Here is a 17515-nt window from a genome sequence, read left to right as displayed (position 1 = left end):
AGGCTGTGGCCTTAGGTATTCTTGTAAGCTTTGTAAAAACTAGGACAGTTAGTTTCTTCACCACGGTATACCCAGCACTTTTAACAGGATTTACACGAGAGAGCCAGTGAAGTAGATACTTGTTGAAAGAATAAAAATGGATGTCCAAATTAGTGTGAATTTATTATTTATTATAGTCTTTTGTTAAGAAAAGACTCTGAAGATCTTTTTTGCGGTACGCGGGACTCTCACTGCTGTGGCCTCTCCCGTTGCGGAGCACAGGCTCCGGATGCGCAGGCTCAGCGGCCATGGCTCACGGGCCCAGCCGCTCCGCGGCATGTGGGATCTTCCCGAGCCAGGGCATGAACCCGTGTCCCCTGTATCGGCAGGTGGACTCTCAACCACTGCACCACCAGGGAAGCCCGACTATGAAGATCTTTTGTTAATTTGTTATAAAATCATAGAGTTGGAATGAACTTTTGAAGTCTTCTAGCATTCAGTGCTTTACAGCAATGACATCAGGTAGATCCTGAGACTTTGAAGTATAGTAAGTCAATTTAATTCTGAACTTTCTCTAATGCAGCTCTGAAATGTAGGGTACAGGAGCAGAGACAACAAATCAAGGAGTTAATGAAGGATTAGTTACTTATTGGTTGGAAATAGTGAAATGCTAAGAGGATAAAAATTGAGGTCTAGGTAACTGAAAAGGTCAGCATTGAAGTAACTAAACACGACACAGTTTCTTGGACTGGTACTGCTTTTGTAACACCCCGAGCTCTTTAATCTTTATCCAGGAATGTGGAATAGGGAGAGGGGAGAGAACCCAGGCCCATATGACAGCACCACCACCTTGCATGCCTCTGCAGTGGTGTGGTGTGGTAGCCCTCAGCAGCACTCCTGCCTCCACTCCCCCACCGTGGCTGCAAACCACTAATTAAAAAAACTGGGAACATCAGTTGTTAATATCTCTTTTCTTTTAGTAACTACAAGTCTGTACCCATTCATTAATTATTTATTGAGTGCTAACTGTATGCCAGGCATGGTTCCAAGCATTGTGGATACCTTGGTGAACCAAAGATCTCTGCTCTTGTGGACCCTTTTCTTAGTGCACTGCTGTTCAGTACAAACATAACACGAGCCACATATGTAATTCTAAACTTTCTAGCATCCATATTAAAAAAAAAAGTAATAGGTGAAGTTAATTTTAATAATGTATTGAATATATTAATATGTAATATTAATGTTATAACATCTAATATTTTATTAATATCAATAGCTTATATTAAACATTAACAGATTTTAAATAAAATAATATAATTAATATGTACATATCATGTAAAAGTGTAAGCAGTATGTAAGTTATTAATGAGAGACCTTACATTCTCTTTTGGTACTAGGCCTTGAAATTTGGTGTATATTTTGCATTTATAGCATATCTCAGTTTGGGTTAGCTATGTTTCAAATGCTGGGGAGCTACTGTATTGGATAGTGCAGCTTCAGAACATACCGCTTGCTGTCTGTGGACCATGAAGTCAGGCCATCTGGTCTGAGGCAGAGAATCAGTTCCTGGAAGTATTAGAATTTTCAAATAATCCAGACTCTTTACCCATGACCTACAAAGCTTTGCATGATCTGTACAATACTTTATGACAATATATATTGGTGTTGTATTTAAAGGTAAACCACCTGGCAATTTGCTTAGAAATTTTAACATGATAAGGGTTTTTTTTTTTAAATTGAGGTGAAATTCATATAACAGATTTACCATTTTAAAGTGAAAAATTCCTTGGCATTAGTGCATTCACAATGTTGTGTAATTACTACCTCTGTCTAGTTCCAAAATATTTTCATCAACCCCTATTCATTAAGCAGTTTCTCCCCATTCCCCCTCTTCCCCTAGCTCCTGGCAAGTACCAGTTTGCTTTCTTTCTCTATGGATTTACCTATTCTAAATATTTCATATAAATGGACTCATACAATATGTGCCCTTTTGTGCCCAGCTTAATGTTTTTGAGGTCCATCCACATGTCCATACTTTAGTCCTTTTCATGACTGAATAATATTCCATTCCATTGTATGTGTATACCATAATTTGTTTATCCATTAATCTGTTCATAGATATTTGGGTTGTTTCAACATTTTGGCCGTTGTGAGTAGTACTATGAACATTCATGTACGTATTTGTTTGAGTACCAGTTTTCAGTTCTTTTGAGTATTTACCTAGGAATGGGATTGCTGGGTCATATGGTAATTCTGTGGTTAACTTTCTTAAAAAAACTTTCCAAGGAACTTAAATATTGTTTTCCACAATGGTTGCACCAGAAATGCATGAGAATGTCAATTTTTTCACATTCTTGCCAGCACTTGTTACTTTCTATTTTTTAAAATTTTATTATAGCCATCCTAGTGGGTGTAAAGTGGTACCTTATTGTGGCTTTGATTTGCATTCCCTAATGACCAGTGATGATGATGTTGAACATCTGTCTTTTTATGTGTGACCATTTGTGTATCTTCTTTGGAGAAATGTCTATTCAAGTCTTTTGCCATTGGGATTGTTTGCCTTTTCTTGGTTGAGTTAGAAGAGTTCTTTATATATTCTGGATTCCAGACTCTTATCAGATACATGCTTTGCAAATACTTTCTCCCATTCTGTGGGTTGTCTTTTCACTTTCTTCATAATGGCCTTTAATGCACAAAAGTTTTTAATTTTGATAAAGTTCAGTTTTATCTGTATTTTTCTCTTGTTGCTCGTGCTTTTCATGCTGTATCTAATGATACATTGCCCAACCCAAGGTCGTGGAGTTTTACCCTTATGTTTTCTTCTAAGACTTTTGTGGTTTTAACTCATATTTAGGTTGTTGATCCATTTTGAGTAAATTTTTGTATATGGTGTGAGGTAGGAGTCCAACTTCAGTTTTTTTTACATGTGAATATCCAGTTGTTCACCCAAGTTATTTCTTGACATGAACCACTGCAGGATTGGTGATGGTGGAAGCAAGCTTCTTCCAGTAGTTATTTTTACATAGTCTTCATATTTTTATATATTCAATTTTTACTGTATCTTCCTGTTATCCCACTGTGTAGGGGGTATTTGAATTCTTTCTGAGTTTCTTTTTTTTTTTCCCTTTCTCTCTCTCTCATATAGAGCAATGTCCTCTATCTCTGTATAAATTGAGATTCTTTCCTTTCTCTCAACTTATTTCTTTGGGTTATGCTTATAGTGGTTATGCTTATAGTGTGAAGTAGGTTTTATTATCCTGAGCTATTGATATTACTTGATGTATTTAAAAACTAAGAGGATATTTTTGATAAAAATAGGGACTTTCACAGGTTGCACTTGAATAAGGTTTGTCAAGAGAGGCATGGTGGTTAAAAACATAGATTATGATCAAAGAGGACTCACATCTTGGTTCAGTCTTACTTGTGTGTGACCAGAAGGAAGTTACTGAACATGTGTAATAACTTCATTTGTCAAATGGTGATAATAATAGTATTTACCTTATAGGGTTGTTATAAGGATAAATGAGATAATGCATGCAAAACTCTTAGCACAATGCCTGGTACAGATAGCACTGCCTCTACTGCGACAACTACTAAGAATCTTTTTTCCCTCCTCTCTCCTCCTTGGCCTTCTTTTCTCCTCCCTCCTCCCTTTTCCTTCCCCTGACAGCCTTTGTTCGTGTTCCCATTTTCCTAGTCTTTCTCTGACATTTCTATTTTTGAGTTCTCATTATTAGGGTCAGAAATCTAGGACCTGGGTGGATTAGGAATGAGCTGGCTGGAAGGAGGAGGAGTGGTATTGGTGTGAACACTTCATGCAGGAGACTCTTGGCAATCCACCCTTTCTCATTTCCTCTCTTTTATGTAACACTGTTGGTTTCCATTTTCATCAGTAATTGGAGGCACCACAGGGAATGGTGTCTGAATTTACTTTTTCAGGACAGATAGCTGCAATATTGCCACCTCAGTGTTAGATGATATAGGGAATAGTGATTTCTTAGGGTCATGTTGTTTCTTGAGATATGTTATATGTTAGGAATGACATTGATAATTTTAAAGAAAGGAGAAATTGAATGATGACATTTTCTTTCATCAGAAGTTCTCAGTACTTTACCTTTTAGCCTTTTCCTAGAGGCTAATGGTCTTTAGAAAGAAGTGCTTGTTAACAGTGCTCTCTTGTAAGTGTTTATCTAACATGGCATTTCAATTGAGTTTTTAAAATATTTCTTTCCAGTTAACAGAAGATGAAATTGCAACTATTCTTAAATCTACTTTGAAAGGACTAGAATATTTACACTTTATGAGAAAAATACACAGAGATATAAAAGCTGGAAATATTCTCCTCAATACAGAAGGACATGCAAAATTGGCGGATTTTGGAGTTGCTGGTCAGTTAACAGTAAGTGTAATACTTTTGGAAACACTTTTGGTTTATATGTCCAGGTTTGAGTATGACTAAACTTTGATAATATATTTTGGGGGTTATGGAAAGAAATGCGTAACTTCATTATTATCAGGGAGAAGGAGCCATTATTTACATATTATTTATTACTTTTATTTACAATTTAAGAGACATTGAATGAATATGAAAATATACATTGTCATCAAAATGCTTAAATATTCAGAAAGGAAAGCTACATTTGTTCATTTCTGTAGCTTTTATTGTTATAGTACTATCTTTAATGACTGTCTTTAATGAACGTAGTGGAGATAAGTTACTTGTGGACTCTTGGTTATTTCAGAATTCAAAGTTTCTAAGTATGTCATGTCACAACTAGTTGAAATTTTAGGAAAATAGTTTCAGATATAACCTGTAGTATTTGAGGCTTTCAGATATGTAGTTTAAAGAATATGTTGGCAAATACATTTCCTTAGTGTCTTTGTAGTAATATTTATGTCTGTGTAATGCTTTTGCAGGATACAATGGCAAAACGCAATACTGTGATAGGAACTCCATTTTGGATGGCTCCTGAGGTAATTCAAGAAATAGGCTATAACTGTGTGGCTGACATCTGGTCCCTTGGCATTACTTCTATAGAAATGGCGGAAGGAAAACCTCCTTATGCTGATATACATCCAATGAGGGTAAGAAAATGTCAGTGTTAAAAGTGTTGACGTTTTGTAATGTCAGTGTAAATAAATATAGAGTAAAAAAGTTCATTTGAATTTGGGTTCTGTGCAAAAAATAGTAAAATTATCCGTCAGGGTTAGTGACTGTTTGTTAACTTATTTCCTGCCTCGTAACCTTATTTGGGGGAAAAGAAGCGAAGTCTGTATTTCTCTCTACGGTCGCTGTTCTCCCCCAAAAGTATACCTGTTAAATTTCCCCATAATTTTAATAGAAGAAAGGGTTGGTAAACCCCACTACATTATTCAGTTCATCGTATTCTGAATGGAGTAGTGGGAGGCTTGGAAGAAATCGCTTCTTTTCTACCCACCCTGCATATTGTACCTTTTTGTGTTTTTGTTTCTCCGTTTTTCCTTCTCTGGTCTGGCTAATGTTAAAAAAAAAAATCCTGATTTCTAATATTGCTATGTGTAGGTGAATTAAGCATATTTTTTTAGTGCTTAGTGAGAAAATGGAATTCCTTTTTTGAACATTATTATATGCGTCTATGAACTTGTTTTCTAGGATAAATTTTAGAGTTTTAAATGCATACCTTGCATATTCAAGTCTAATTGTCAATGCTTTATGGTTTGTGATGATGATAGTTTTAAAATTTATTAGTATGTGAATCTCAATTCATTATAGATAAGTACATTTATCTTTGTAAACTTATTGCCCTCTAGTGGCTGTATTCAATTCAAGAAGAAAGGATATAGGAATGAAGGGAGAAAAGAGGTGGGGGAGAGAGAGAGTATGTGTGTGTGTGAAGAAGAGAAGAGAAGATGGTTTCAGGGTGATTGGAGAAATGTGTGAAGTAAACGGATGGGAGGAAAAAGAATGCAACATTTTAGAATATTTGAAGAAGAATAAATTAGAATTATATCTGATATTACAGTGCTATTGTGGATTGAATTTCAAGTGTAGGTAATAGTGTACGATACTGAAATATTTAAAACTCTGCCTGCCACTTAAAGATAATTCTTTGAGGAATATAATTGTATATAATAGAGTATGTGTCATCTTCCTTGTACATACAAATTCCTCTTGCTAAAGTGAAACATAGAAATAGCATGAATTGTTTGTTTGAAAATACTAAAATGAAATATAACAAGGTCAGCATAAAATCAACAACACAAATTCTCATTTCTTTTCTAATTAGTAAATATCTTTTGTACTTTTAGTTAGAATGTTTTTAGGGTGATCCTCAAAGCTAGATGTGTTTGAGTTTGAGTTAGCTAAACTATCCAGGACAGCCTAGCAAAGTGCCAGAGCTGGGATTTAACCCAGGACTTAGATTATTACTGTTCTGCTTCCTCCAGTATGAATCTCATTTCTTCTAGCCAAATAGTTCCACATACTAAGTTTGACCATGTGGTAGTCTCTGTAGCAGGTAGTAAAGGATTTAAAAAGTAAAACACACTCAGAGTAGCTTCCCTCATCGCAAATTACATGACACTACTCTTTTACAACCAAGTATACTCCTAATCCAACATGATTTCTTTAAAAAAAAAAAAAGACATACAAAAGAAAATATATATCCATGTCTAAGAATTGAAAACTGAGTCAACCATTTTTTTAATTAAAAAAATAAAAAAGAATCCAGGACCTCCTTCCTACCCAATTAATAGTAAAATCAACTTGAGAAATTCTGGAAGACTTGGCTTGGTTAGGGGTGCCAGTTAAGTAATACCCATACACGGCATACTTACACATCTTCCATCTCCCAGTTCCTACTGTATGTGACTGTATGTGACTGGGTAGACACCTGGCCCACCTTAGTGTGTGTGTCATGCCACTGCCTATTGGAAGATCACTCACAAGCATTTAACATGGGGGGCAGAGGACAGGTATCTTCATTTTGTCTGGGAGTGGACAAAGGGATATGGGAGTGTTAATTCACAGAATTAAAATGTCTTGATGGGAATGTCTTGGATGACGACTTCTCTTGTAAAGCTTAATATAGCAGGGTGCAGCCTTTCTTTGTGGTCTGATGTCTCGGTGTCGCTGTCGGGGTGCTATGCCAGATCCCAGAGACACTGGCCAGGAGCATGCGCCAGCCATACTCCTGCCCTGACCTGATGGGGGACTTCAGCACCTCGCCGTCCGACATCATATGGCTAGAAATCACGACTTAGGGGTGAAGCCCAGGATCCCCTTTTTCTCCCGCTTTACATAGTTAAATTTTGGCTTGAATGACATGTTCCGTGCTCATGAAGTCTACTTTCTTACTTTTCATTTTATCTTTTTACCCCCTATGGTAATTTCCTAGGGCTGTCATAACAAATTACTGCAAATTTGGTGGCTTAAAACAATAGAAATTTATTCTCTTACAATTCTGGAGGCCAGAAATTTGAAATGAAGGTGTTGACAAGGCAGCACTCCTTCCAGAGGCTCTAAAGGAGACTCCATTTTTTGCCTCTTCCAGCTTTTGGTGGCTGGCTGCCAGAAATCCTTGGCATTCCTTGGATTGTAGCTGCATCACTTCAGTCTCTGCCTGTATCTTCACATTAACCTTCTCCTCTATGTGTCTGTGTATTTTCCTCTTCTGTCTGTCTCAAATTTCCCTCTGCCTTTCTCTCAAAAGGACACTCGACATTGGATTTAGGGCCCACTCCAATAATCCAGGATGATCTCTTCCTGCAAAGATTTTTTTTAAATTTCAAATGAGGTCCCATTCAAAGGTTCTGGGGATTAGGATGTAGACATATCTTTTGGGGGCTGCTTTTCAACCCACTATATCCTCTATAATCTGTTCTCTTTTTTCAAATTGTATATCATTTAAGATCAATAATGACTAATTTCAGGACGTATCTCCTTGTCTTTCTTTTCCCAATTTTTTTTTATTGTGGTAAAATACACATAACATAAAATATACCGTTTTAACCTTTTTTTTTTTTTTTTTTTTTTGCGGTACGTGGGCCTCTCCCTGTTGTGGCCTCTCCTGTTGTGGAGTACAGGCTCCGGACGCGCAGGCTCAGCGGCCATGGCTCACGGGCCCAGCCGTTCCGCGGCACGTGAAATCTTCCCAGACCGAGGCACGAACCCGTGTCCCCTGCATCGGCAGGCGGACTCTCAACCACTGCACCACCAGGGAAGCCCTAACCATTTTTAAATATACAATTCAGTGGCATTAAGTACATTCACATCACACTGTCTACTACAGAAATTTTTAACATCCCAAACTAAAACTCTGTATGCATTAAACAATAACTCTTCATTATCTCCTCCCCCCAGCACCTCATAACCACAGTTCTACTTTCTGTCTCTATGAATTTGACTATTCTAAGCATCTCAGATAAGTAGAATCATACAATATTTGTTCTTTTATGTCTGGCTTCTTTCACTTAGTATAATGTTTTCAAGATTCATTCATTGTTGTAGCCTATATCGGAATTCATTCTTTTTTTTAAGGTTGAATAATATTCCACTGTATGTATGTACCACATTTTGTTTGACCTTTCATCTGTATGTGAACACTTGGGTTGCTTCCACCTTTTGATTGTTGTGACTAATGCTACTATGAGCATGGATGGACATTTATCTCTGTGAGAGTCTGCTTTCAATTCTGTGGGTATATACCTAGAGCTGGGATTGCTGGATCATGTGGTAATTTTATGGTTACGTTTTTGAGGAACCTGCATACTATTTTTTGTAGCATTGTGCTATTTTACATTCTCACCAGCAATGCACAGGGATTCCAATTTCTCCACATTCTTGCCAATACTTATTTTCTGTCTTTTGATAATAGCCATCCTAATGGAAGTGAAGTGTTATCTCATGGTTTTGATTTCCATTTCCCTAATAACTAGTGATGTTGAGCATCTTTTCATGTACTTATTGTCCATTTGTATATCTTTCTTGGAGAAATGTCTATTCAGGTTATTTGCCCATTTTTAAATTGGGTTGTTTTTGTTGTTATTGAGTTTCTGGTCTCATTTTAATTGACTTTTCTCTAGTTTTGGTCTGCCTTTCAGCCAACATTTGCTGGCTGAAGTCTCCTAGCCCTTTGACTTTTTACTGCCTCTGCTTACTGTTCTTCCAGCCATCCCCTGTCAGTTTTTGTACCCCAATTCTAATACTCAGTCTAAGTGCCTTTATAATTCTTCCTTTGTAATCAATCCATTGGGAGGTCTTTGAGTTAAAATGGATTTCAGACTTGCTAGTCTACAAGTAGAGAATTGCTTATTTGTATTTAATTATTAAATTACTTTGCTTCGTGCAGTAGATGTGTGCTGGAGAATTTGTGTAAATATTTAATAGTTGTAAATTGGCATTTAAATTTTTTTGGGTATTATTTTTTAAAAATAATTTTTAATGATTCCTTCAGTGATGAGTATAACACTCTTGAAACTTACCTGCCATGTAATTGTGTATATTTTTATGACGGGACATATCCATTTTAGCAGTAATACAAAATTTAATCATTAAAATATTTTTGATTTAGTATTAACGTTAAAATAGGAGAAATGCATATTCTAATGTGGAGGCAAGAAGTCAACCTTTGGACCAGTTGGAGAATATATCTGCTATCCTACGTTGGTTATTTTGTGTTAGAGAAACTCAGTGTCACCTAAATATGGATGTTTGATTTTTAAAGACAAGTACCCTCGCATTTTCTTCTTATATTCTTTTACTTCTGTTCCCCTTTTCTTTATTTCCTTCTACACATATTTAGGGTACATTTATCATGTCCCAGTCAGACTTTGAGGATGTAGTGGTAAGCAGAGCAAGTATGTTTCCTGTTCTCTTGGAACTTCCATTCCAGTGATAACTAGCATTCTAATGATAGAATTATTTAGCTTTCTGTGTGTGTGTGTGTGTGTGTGTGTGTATGTGTGTGTGTGTGTAGAGGGTGTGCATATATATTCAGTTGTTTAGAACGTAAGACCGTATACTGTAACAACTTTTATTCAAGTATAGGTATGTATGTATACTACAAATTATAAAGGATTTTTTATTATTTTGGCATTACATACATTACTTGTTTTTCTCCTTTGAACTTATCCTCATCTTCCCTTTTTCCCCTCTCCCCACTGCTGCCTTTACTTCCTTTGACTGTTCCCTGTTGCCTAACAGTGTGTGTACATGAATGCTCACACAATCCCTTTCATACTTTTTTTTTTTGCGGTACGTGGGCCCCTCACTGTTGTGGCCTCTCCCGTTGCGGAGCACAGGCTCCAGATGTGCAGGCTCAGCGGCCATGGCTCACGGGCCTAGCTGCTCCGTGGCATGTGGGATCTTCCCGGACCGGGGCACAAACCCGCATCCCCTGCATTGGCAGGCGGACTCTCAACCACTGCGCCACCAGGGAAGCCCTCCCTTTCATACTTTTACTTTTCTTTCTTTTCATACTGCCTCTCTTCCTCCCTATCTGTTCCCTATATTTTTCTGCCTGATTATTTTAAGTGATACCTTGATTCTACTAACTATACTTTCAGATCAGAAATAGCCAAGGATCCACAGGAGTGGGCAAATTGGATCATTGGAGAATTTCAGTATTACTTCCAGGACATGTGGTTTTTCACTCTATTTGAAAGTTAGAGTTGTTCTGCCCTGTGGTTCTAATACATATGGGAGTACAAGGCATTCCAGCCCCAAAATTGAGGATTAAGGTTTATTACAGTGACAGTTTCAACATATTTCTGTCTAGTCAGAGTTATTATTCTTAAAGAGATGAATAAGCAAGGAAAACAGAATAAACAGATCTCAGCTTCTCTTGGTTGAGTCTGCTGAGGTCACCCCATGGGTTTCACACGGAAGGCAAATTCCCACTGTTAATTTATATTCAAACCTTGCCATTGGTGTTGCCAAGTCCTCTGTAAACATGATTAGTTTGGTAACTACTGAGGAAGCAATCATCATTTTCTCACTGACATACTAATTATGTGAATATGAATTGTAGTGTTGGAGACATATTTCCATTAAGTATTGCTTAGATAAAGAAGTATAGTAGGAGGATTGAGCTGCTTTGTACCCAAAGGTGGAATTGGGGCCCGGCATCCCCTCCTTGCCTGGGCTGAGCCCTGCCCCATCCTATTTCTCCTGGTTGAGGTGGGCTCAGCCAAGAGTGTCCCAGTCATTCCAGTGCAGCCCGCTGCACAACAAGCTTCTGGCTCAAGTTTCAGACCCACGTTCACCCATTGCTGGTGTCCTGTGCACTCCCATCCAGGTAGCGAGCTCTCCACAGCCAAACCTGCCAGCAGCAGAGCAGCTGGAGGATCCTAAGCAGGCCCAGGACTCAGATCCCCGTTCTCCTACCCTTGGCATTGCACGGACACCTATGAAGACCAGCGGAAAGCCCCCAAGCCCACTGGTGAAACAGCTGAGTGATGTATTTGAGACTGAAGACCCCAGATTAAGTCTTCCCTCAGAACCTATTCTGCCCCTAGAGACACTTTCATCTTCTCAACTGGACTTGCCTCTGGGCACCCAGTTTTCCCTTGAGGATCAGACTGAGACTCCTTTCCAAGCAGGTGTTTTCCAAGGAGGAAACAGGACATCCCTCAGAGACCCCTATAGCCAGCCAGCGCTTGGACAAGCCCTTGAGAGACCCCGACACTCCTTGATCTTCAGGTTCTAAGCGCAGCAGACAGAAACCAAACAGCAAGGTGCTAGGGAGATCTTCTCTCACCATCTTACAGGGTGACAACTCCCTTGGGACTCTGACACCACGACAGGGTAAGCAGCCTTCTCCCCTGAGTGAAAATGTTAGGGAACTAAAGGAAGGGGCCGTTCTGGGAACTGCACGACTTCTGAAAACTGGAGGATGAGCATGGGAGCAAGGCCAGGGCCATGGCAAAGAAAATCGGCACTTCGCTTTGGTAGAGAACTAGGCTGTGCATGGGCCCAGCACGGGACTCACCACCAGGGGCCTAGTGACGTTCTGTGTCCTCTCACCCCTTCTTTCCCTGGGAGACTGGAAAGGCTCATTTTCTTCAACTCCTCCTATTACTACCAACTCTGGGACTGAGAGCTTCCTTAGCTTTCTTTGTGTCTTATGTGTTTCTGTATATTGTAGGAAGTGATTTAAAAAAAAAAAGTTACACTAGACTCCATCTATTTAAGATTTTAATGTGGGATACTGACAAAGGCAGTATTTCTCTGTATATGTGTGGCAGCACTCACAGGAGACAATTTAAATTGATTTATTAATGATTGAAAGATGATTTACATTTCATACTTAAAAAATAATTAATTGATATTATTACATTGAATTTTTTTTTATATACAGCAGGTTCTTATTAGTCATCCATTTTATACACATCAGTGTATACATGTCAATCCCAGTCGCTCAATTCATCTCACCCCCACCCCCACCCCCCACTGCTTTCCCCACTTGGTGTCCATACGTTTGTTCTCTACATCTGTGTCTCAATTTCTGTCCTGCAAACTGGTTCATCTGTACCATTTTTCTAGGTTTCACTTATATGCGTTAATATACAATATTTGTTTTTCTCTTTCTGACTTACTTCACTCTGTATGACAGTCTCTAGATTCATCCACGTCTCTACAAATGACCCAATTTCGTTCCTTTTTATGGCTGAGTAATATTCCATTGTATATATGTACCACATCTTCTTTATCTATTCATCTATCGATGGGCATTTAGGTTGCTTCCATGACCCGGCTGTTGTAAATAGCACTGCAGTGAACATTGGGGTGCATGTGTCTTTTTGAATTATGGTTTTCTCTGGGTATATGCCCAGTAGTGGAATTGCTGGGTCATATGGTACTTCTATTTTTAGATTTTTAAGGAACCTCCATACTGTTCTCCATCGTGGTTGTATCAATTTACATTCCCACCAACAGTGCAAGAGGGTTCCCTTTTCTCCACAGCCTCTCCAGCATTTGTTGTTTGTAGATTTTCTGATGATGCCCATTCTAACTGGTGTGAGGTGCTACCTCATTGTAGTTTTGATTTGCATTTCTCTAATAATTAGTAATGTTGAGCAGTTTTTCATGTGCTTCTTGGCCATCTGTATGTCTTCTTTGGAGAAATATCTGTTTAGGTCTTCTGCCCATTTTTGGATTGGATTGTTTGTTTTTTTAAATATTGAGCTGCATGAGCTGTTTATATATTTTGGAGATTAATCCTTTGTCCGTTGATTCGTTTGCAAATATTTTCTCCCATTCTGACGGTTGTCTTTTCGTCTTCTTTATGGTTTCCTTTGCTGTGCAAAAGGTTTGAAGTTTCATTAGGTCTCATTTGTTTATTTTTGTTTTTATTTCCATTACTCTAGGAGGTGGGTCAAAAAAGATCTTGCTGTGATTTATGTCAAAGAGTTTTCTTCCTATGTTTTCCTCTAAGAGTTTTATAGTGTATGGCCTTACATTTAGGTCTTTCATCCATTTTGAGTTTGTTTTTGTGTATGGTGTTAGGGAGTGTTCTAATTTCATTCTTTTACATGTAGCTGTCCAGTTTTCCCAGCACCACTTATTGAAGAGACTGTCTTTGCTCCATTGTATATCCTTGCCTCCTTTGTCATAGATTAGGTATCCATAGGTGGGTGGCTTTATCTCTGGGCTTCCTATCTTATTTCATTGATCTATATTTCTGTCTTTGTCCCAGTGCCATATTATCTTGATTACCGTAGCTTTGTAGTATAGTCTGAAGCCAGGGAGTCTGATTCCTCCAGCTCCGTTATTTACCCTCAAGACTGCTTTGGCTATTTGGGGTCTTTTGTGTCTCCATACAGATTTTAAGTTTTTTTTTTTTTTTTTTTTTGCAGTATGTGGGCCTCTCACTGTTATGGCCTCTCCTGTTGTGGAGCACAGGCTCTGGACGTGAGGCTCAGCGGCCATGGCTCACAGGCCTAGCTGCTCTGTGGCATGTGGGATCTTCCTGGACTGGGGCATGAACCCGTGTCCCCTGCATTGGCAGGCAGACTCTCAACCACTGCGTCACCAGGGAAGCCCCAGATTTTAAGATTTTTTGTTCTAGTTCCGTAAAAAAGGCCATTGGTAATTTGATAGGAATTGCATTGAATCAGTAGATTGCTTTGGGTAGTAGAGTCATTTTCACAATATTGATTCTTCCAATCCAAGAACATGGTATTACTCTCCATCTGTTGGTATCATGTTTAATTTCTTTCATCAGTGTCTTATAGTTTTCTGCATACAGGTCTTTTGTCTCCCTAGGTAGGTTTATTCCTAGGTATTTTATTCTTTTTGTTACAGTGGTAAATGGGAGTGTTTCCTTAATTTCTCTTTCAGATTTTTCATCATTAGTGTATAGGAATGCAAGAGATTTCTGTGAATTAATTTTGTATCCTGCAACTTTACCACATTCATTGATTAGCTTTGGTAGTTTTCTGGTAGCATCTTTAGGATTCTCTATGTATAGTATCATGTCATCTGCAAACAGTGACAGTTTTACTTCTTTTTTTCCAATTTATATTCCTTTTCTTTCTTTTTCTTCTCTGATTGCCATGGCTAGGACTTCCAAAACTATGTTGTACAATAGTGGTGAGAGTGGACATCCTTGTCTTGTTCCTGATCTTAGAGGAAATGCTTTCAGTTTTTCACCATTGAGAATGATGTTTGCTGTGGGTTTGTCGTATATGGCCTTTATTATGTTGAGGTAGCTTCCCTCTGTGCCCACTTTCTGGAGAGCTTTTATCATAAATGGGTGTTGAATTTTGTTAAAAGCTTTCTCTGCATCTATTGAGATGATCATATGGTTTTTATTCTTCAACTTGTTAATATGGTGTATCACATTGATTGATGTGCATATACTGAAGAATTCTTGCATGCCTGGGATAAACCCCACTTGATCATCATGGTGTACAATCCTTTTAATGTGTTGTTGGATTCTGTTTGCTAATATTTTGTTGAGCATTTTTGCATCTATATTCATCAGTGATATTGGTCTGTTATTTCCTTTTTTTGTAGTATCTTTGTCTGGTTTTGGTATCAGGGTGATGGTGGTCTCATAGAATGAGTTTGGGAGTGTTCCTTCCTCTGAAATTTTTTGGAAGAGTTTGAGAAGGATGGGTGTTAGCTCGTCTCTAAATGTTTGATACAATTCACCTGTGAAGCCATCTGTCCTGGGCTTTTGTCTGTTGGAAGATTTTTAATCACAGTTTCAATTTCATTACTTGTGATTGGTCTGTTCATATTTTCTATTTCTTCCTGGTTCATTCTTGGAAGGTTATACCTTTCTACGAATTTGTCCATTTCTTCCAGGTTGTCCCTTTTATTGGCATAGAGTTGCTTATAGTAGTATCTTCGGATGCTTTGTATTTCTGCAGTGTCTGTTGTAAGTTCTCCTTTTTCATTTCTCATTTTATTGATTTGAGTCCTCTCCCTGTTTTTCCTGATGAGTTTGGCTAATGGTTTTTCAATTTTGTTTATCTTCTCAAAGAACCAGCTTTTAGTTTTATTGATCCTTGCTGTTGTTTTCTTTGTTTCTGTTTCATTTATTTCTGCTCTGATCTTTATGTTTTCTTTCCTTCTGCTAACTTTGAGTTTTGTTTGTTCTTCTTTCTCTAGTTGCTTTAGGTGTAAGGTTAGATTGTTTATTTGAGATTTTTCTTGTTTCTTGAGGTAGGCTTGTATAGCTATAAACTTGCCTCTTAGAACTGCTTTTGCTGCATCCCATAGGTTTTGGATCATCATGTTTTCATTGTCATTTGTCTCTAGGTGTTTTTTGATTTCCTCTTTGATTTCTTAAGCAATTCTTGATTATTTAGTAACGTATTGTTTAGCCTCCATGTGTCTGTGTTTTTTACGTTTTTTTCCCATAATTGATTTCTAATCTCACCGCATTGTGGTCAGAAAAGATGCTTGATATGATTTCAGTTTTCTTAAGTTTACTGAGGCTTGATTTGTGACCCAAGACGTGAACTATCCTGGAGAATGTTCTGTGCACACTTGAGAAGAAAGTGTAATCTGCTGGTTTGGGGTGGAATGTCCTATAAATATCAATTAAGTCCATCTTGTTTAATGTATCATTTAAAGCTTGTGTCTCCTTATTTAGTTTCATTTTGGATGATCTGTCCATTGTTGAAAGTGGGATGTTGAAGTCCCCTACTATGACTGTGTTACTGTCAATTTCCCCTTTTATGGCTGTTAGCATTTGCCTTATGTATTGAGGTGCTCCTATGTTGGGTGCATATATATTTATAATTGTTATATCTTCTTCTTGGATTCATCCCTTGATCATTATGTAGTATCCTTCCTTGTCTCTTGTAACATTCTTTATTTTAAAGTCTGTTTTTTCTGATATGAGTATTGCTACTCCAGCTTTCTTTTGATTTCCATTTACATGGAATATATTTTTCCATCCCCTCACTTTCAGTTTGTATGTGTCCCTAGGTATGAACTGGGTCTCCTGTAGACAGCATATATATGGGTCTTGTTTTTGTATCCATTCAGTGAGCCTGTGTCTTTTGGTTGGAGCATTTAATCCATTCACGTTTAAGGTAATCGACAGCTATGTTCCTATTACTATTTTCTTAGTTGTTTTGAGTTTGTTTTTGTAGGTCCTTTTCTTCTCTTGTGTTTCCCACTTAGAGAAGTTCTTTTAGCATTTGTTGTAGAACTGGTTTGGTAGTGCTGAATTCTCTTAGCTTTTGCTTGTCTGTAAAGCTTTTGATTTCTCCACCGAATCTGAATGAGATCCTTGCTGCGTAGAGTAATCTTGGTTGTAGGTTCTTCCCTTTCATCATTTTAAGTGTATCATGCTACTCCCTTCTGGCTTGTAGAATTTCTGCTGAGAAATCAGCTGTTAACCTTATGGGAGTTCCCTTGTATGGTATTTGTCCTTTTTCCCTTGCTGCTTTCAGTAATATTTCTTTGTCTTTATTTTTTGCAAGTTTGGTTACTGTGTGTCTCGACGTGTTTCTCCTCGGGTTTATCCTGTATGGGTCTCTCTGCACTTCCGGGCCTTGGGTAGCTATTTCCTTTCCCATGTTAGGGAAGTTTTCGACTATAATCTCTACAAATATTTTCTCGGGTCCTTTCTCTCTCTCTTCTCCTTCTGGGACCCCTATAATGCGAATGTTTTTGCGTTTAACGTTGTCCCAGAGGTCTCTTAGGCTGTCTTCATTTCTTTTCATTGTTTTTTCTTTATTCTGTTCCGCAGCAGTGAATTCTACCATTCTGTCTTCCAGGTCACTTATCCGTTCTTCTGGCTCATTTATTCTGCTGTTTTCTCCTTCTAGTGTAGTTTTCATTTCAGTTATTGTATTGTTTTTCTCTGTTTGTTTGTTCTTTAATTCTTCTACATCTTTGTTAAACATTTCTTGCATCTTCTCGATCTTTGCCTCCATTCTTTTTCCAGGGTCCTGGATCATCTTCACTCTCATTATTTTGAATTCTTTTTCTGGAAGGCTGCCTATCTCCACTTCATTTAGTTGTTTTTCTGGGGTTTTATCTTGTTCCTTCATCTGGTACATAGCCCTCTGCCTTTTCATCTTGTCTATCTTT

At 38.0% G+C, this 17515-nt stretch overlaps 1 protein-coding gene and 1 pseudogene across 1 annotated transcript in view; both read left to right on the top strand.

The window, feature by feature from the left end:
• STK3 (serine/threonine kinase 3) overlaps nucleotides 1-17515 on the top strand; it is a 320157-nt gene that overhangs the window by 95018 nt on the left and 207624 nt on the right. The window contains exons 5-6 of the mRNA XM_065895191.1: nucleotides 4214-4378; nucleotides 4897-5064. Coding sequence (XP_065751263.1) covers nucleotides 4214-4378; nucleotides 4897-5064 — 333 coding nt within the window. The remainder of the gene's footprint in view (nucleotides 1-4213; nucleotides 4379-4896; nucleotides 5065-17515) is intronic.
• On the top strand, nucleotides 9774-11919 carry LOC136137305 (cell division cycle-associated protein 3 pseudogene; annotated as a pseudogene).

The sequence above is a fragment of the Phocoena phocoena genome, chromosome 17 (genome assembly GCF_963924675.1).
Source record: "Phocoena phocoena chromosome 17, mPhoPho1.1, whole genome shotgun sequence".
NCBI lineage: Eukaryota > Metazoa > Chordata > Mammalia > Artiodactyla > Phocoenidae > Phocoena > Phocoena phocoena.
The sequence above is the reverse complement of the archived record's forward strand: the minus strand, read 5'-3'. Positions and strand labels throughout refer to the sequence as shown.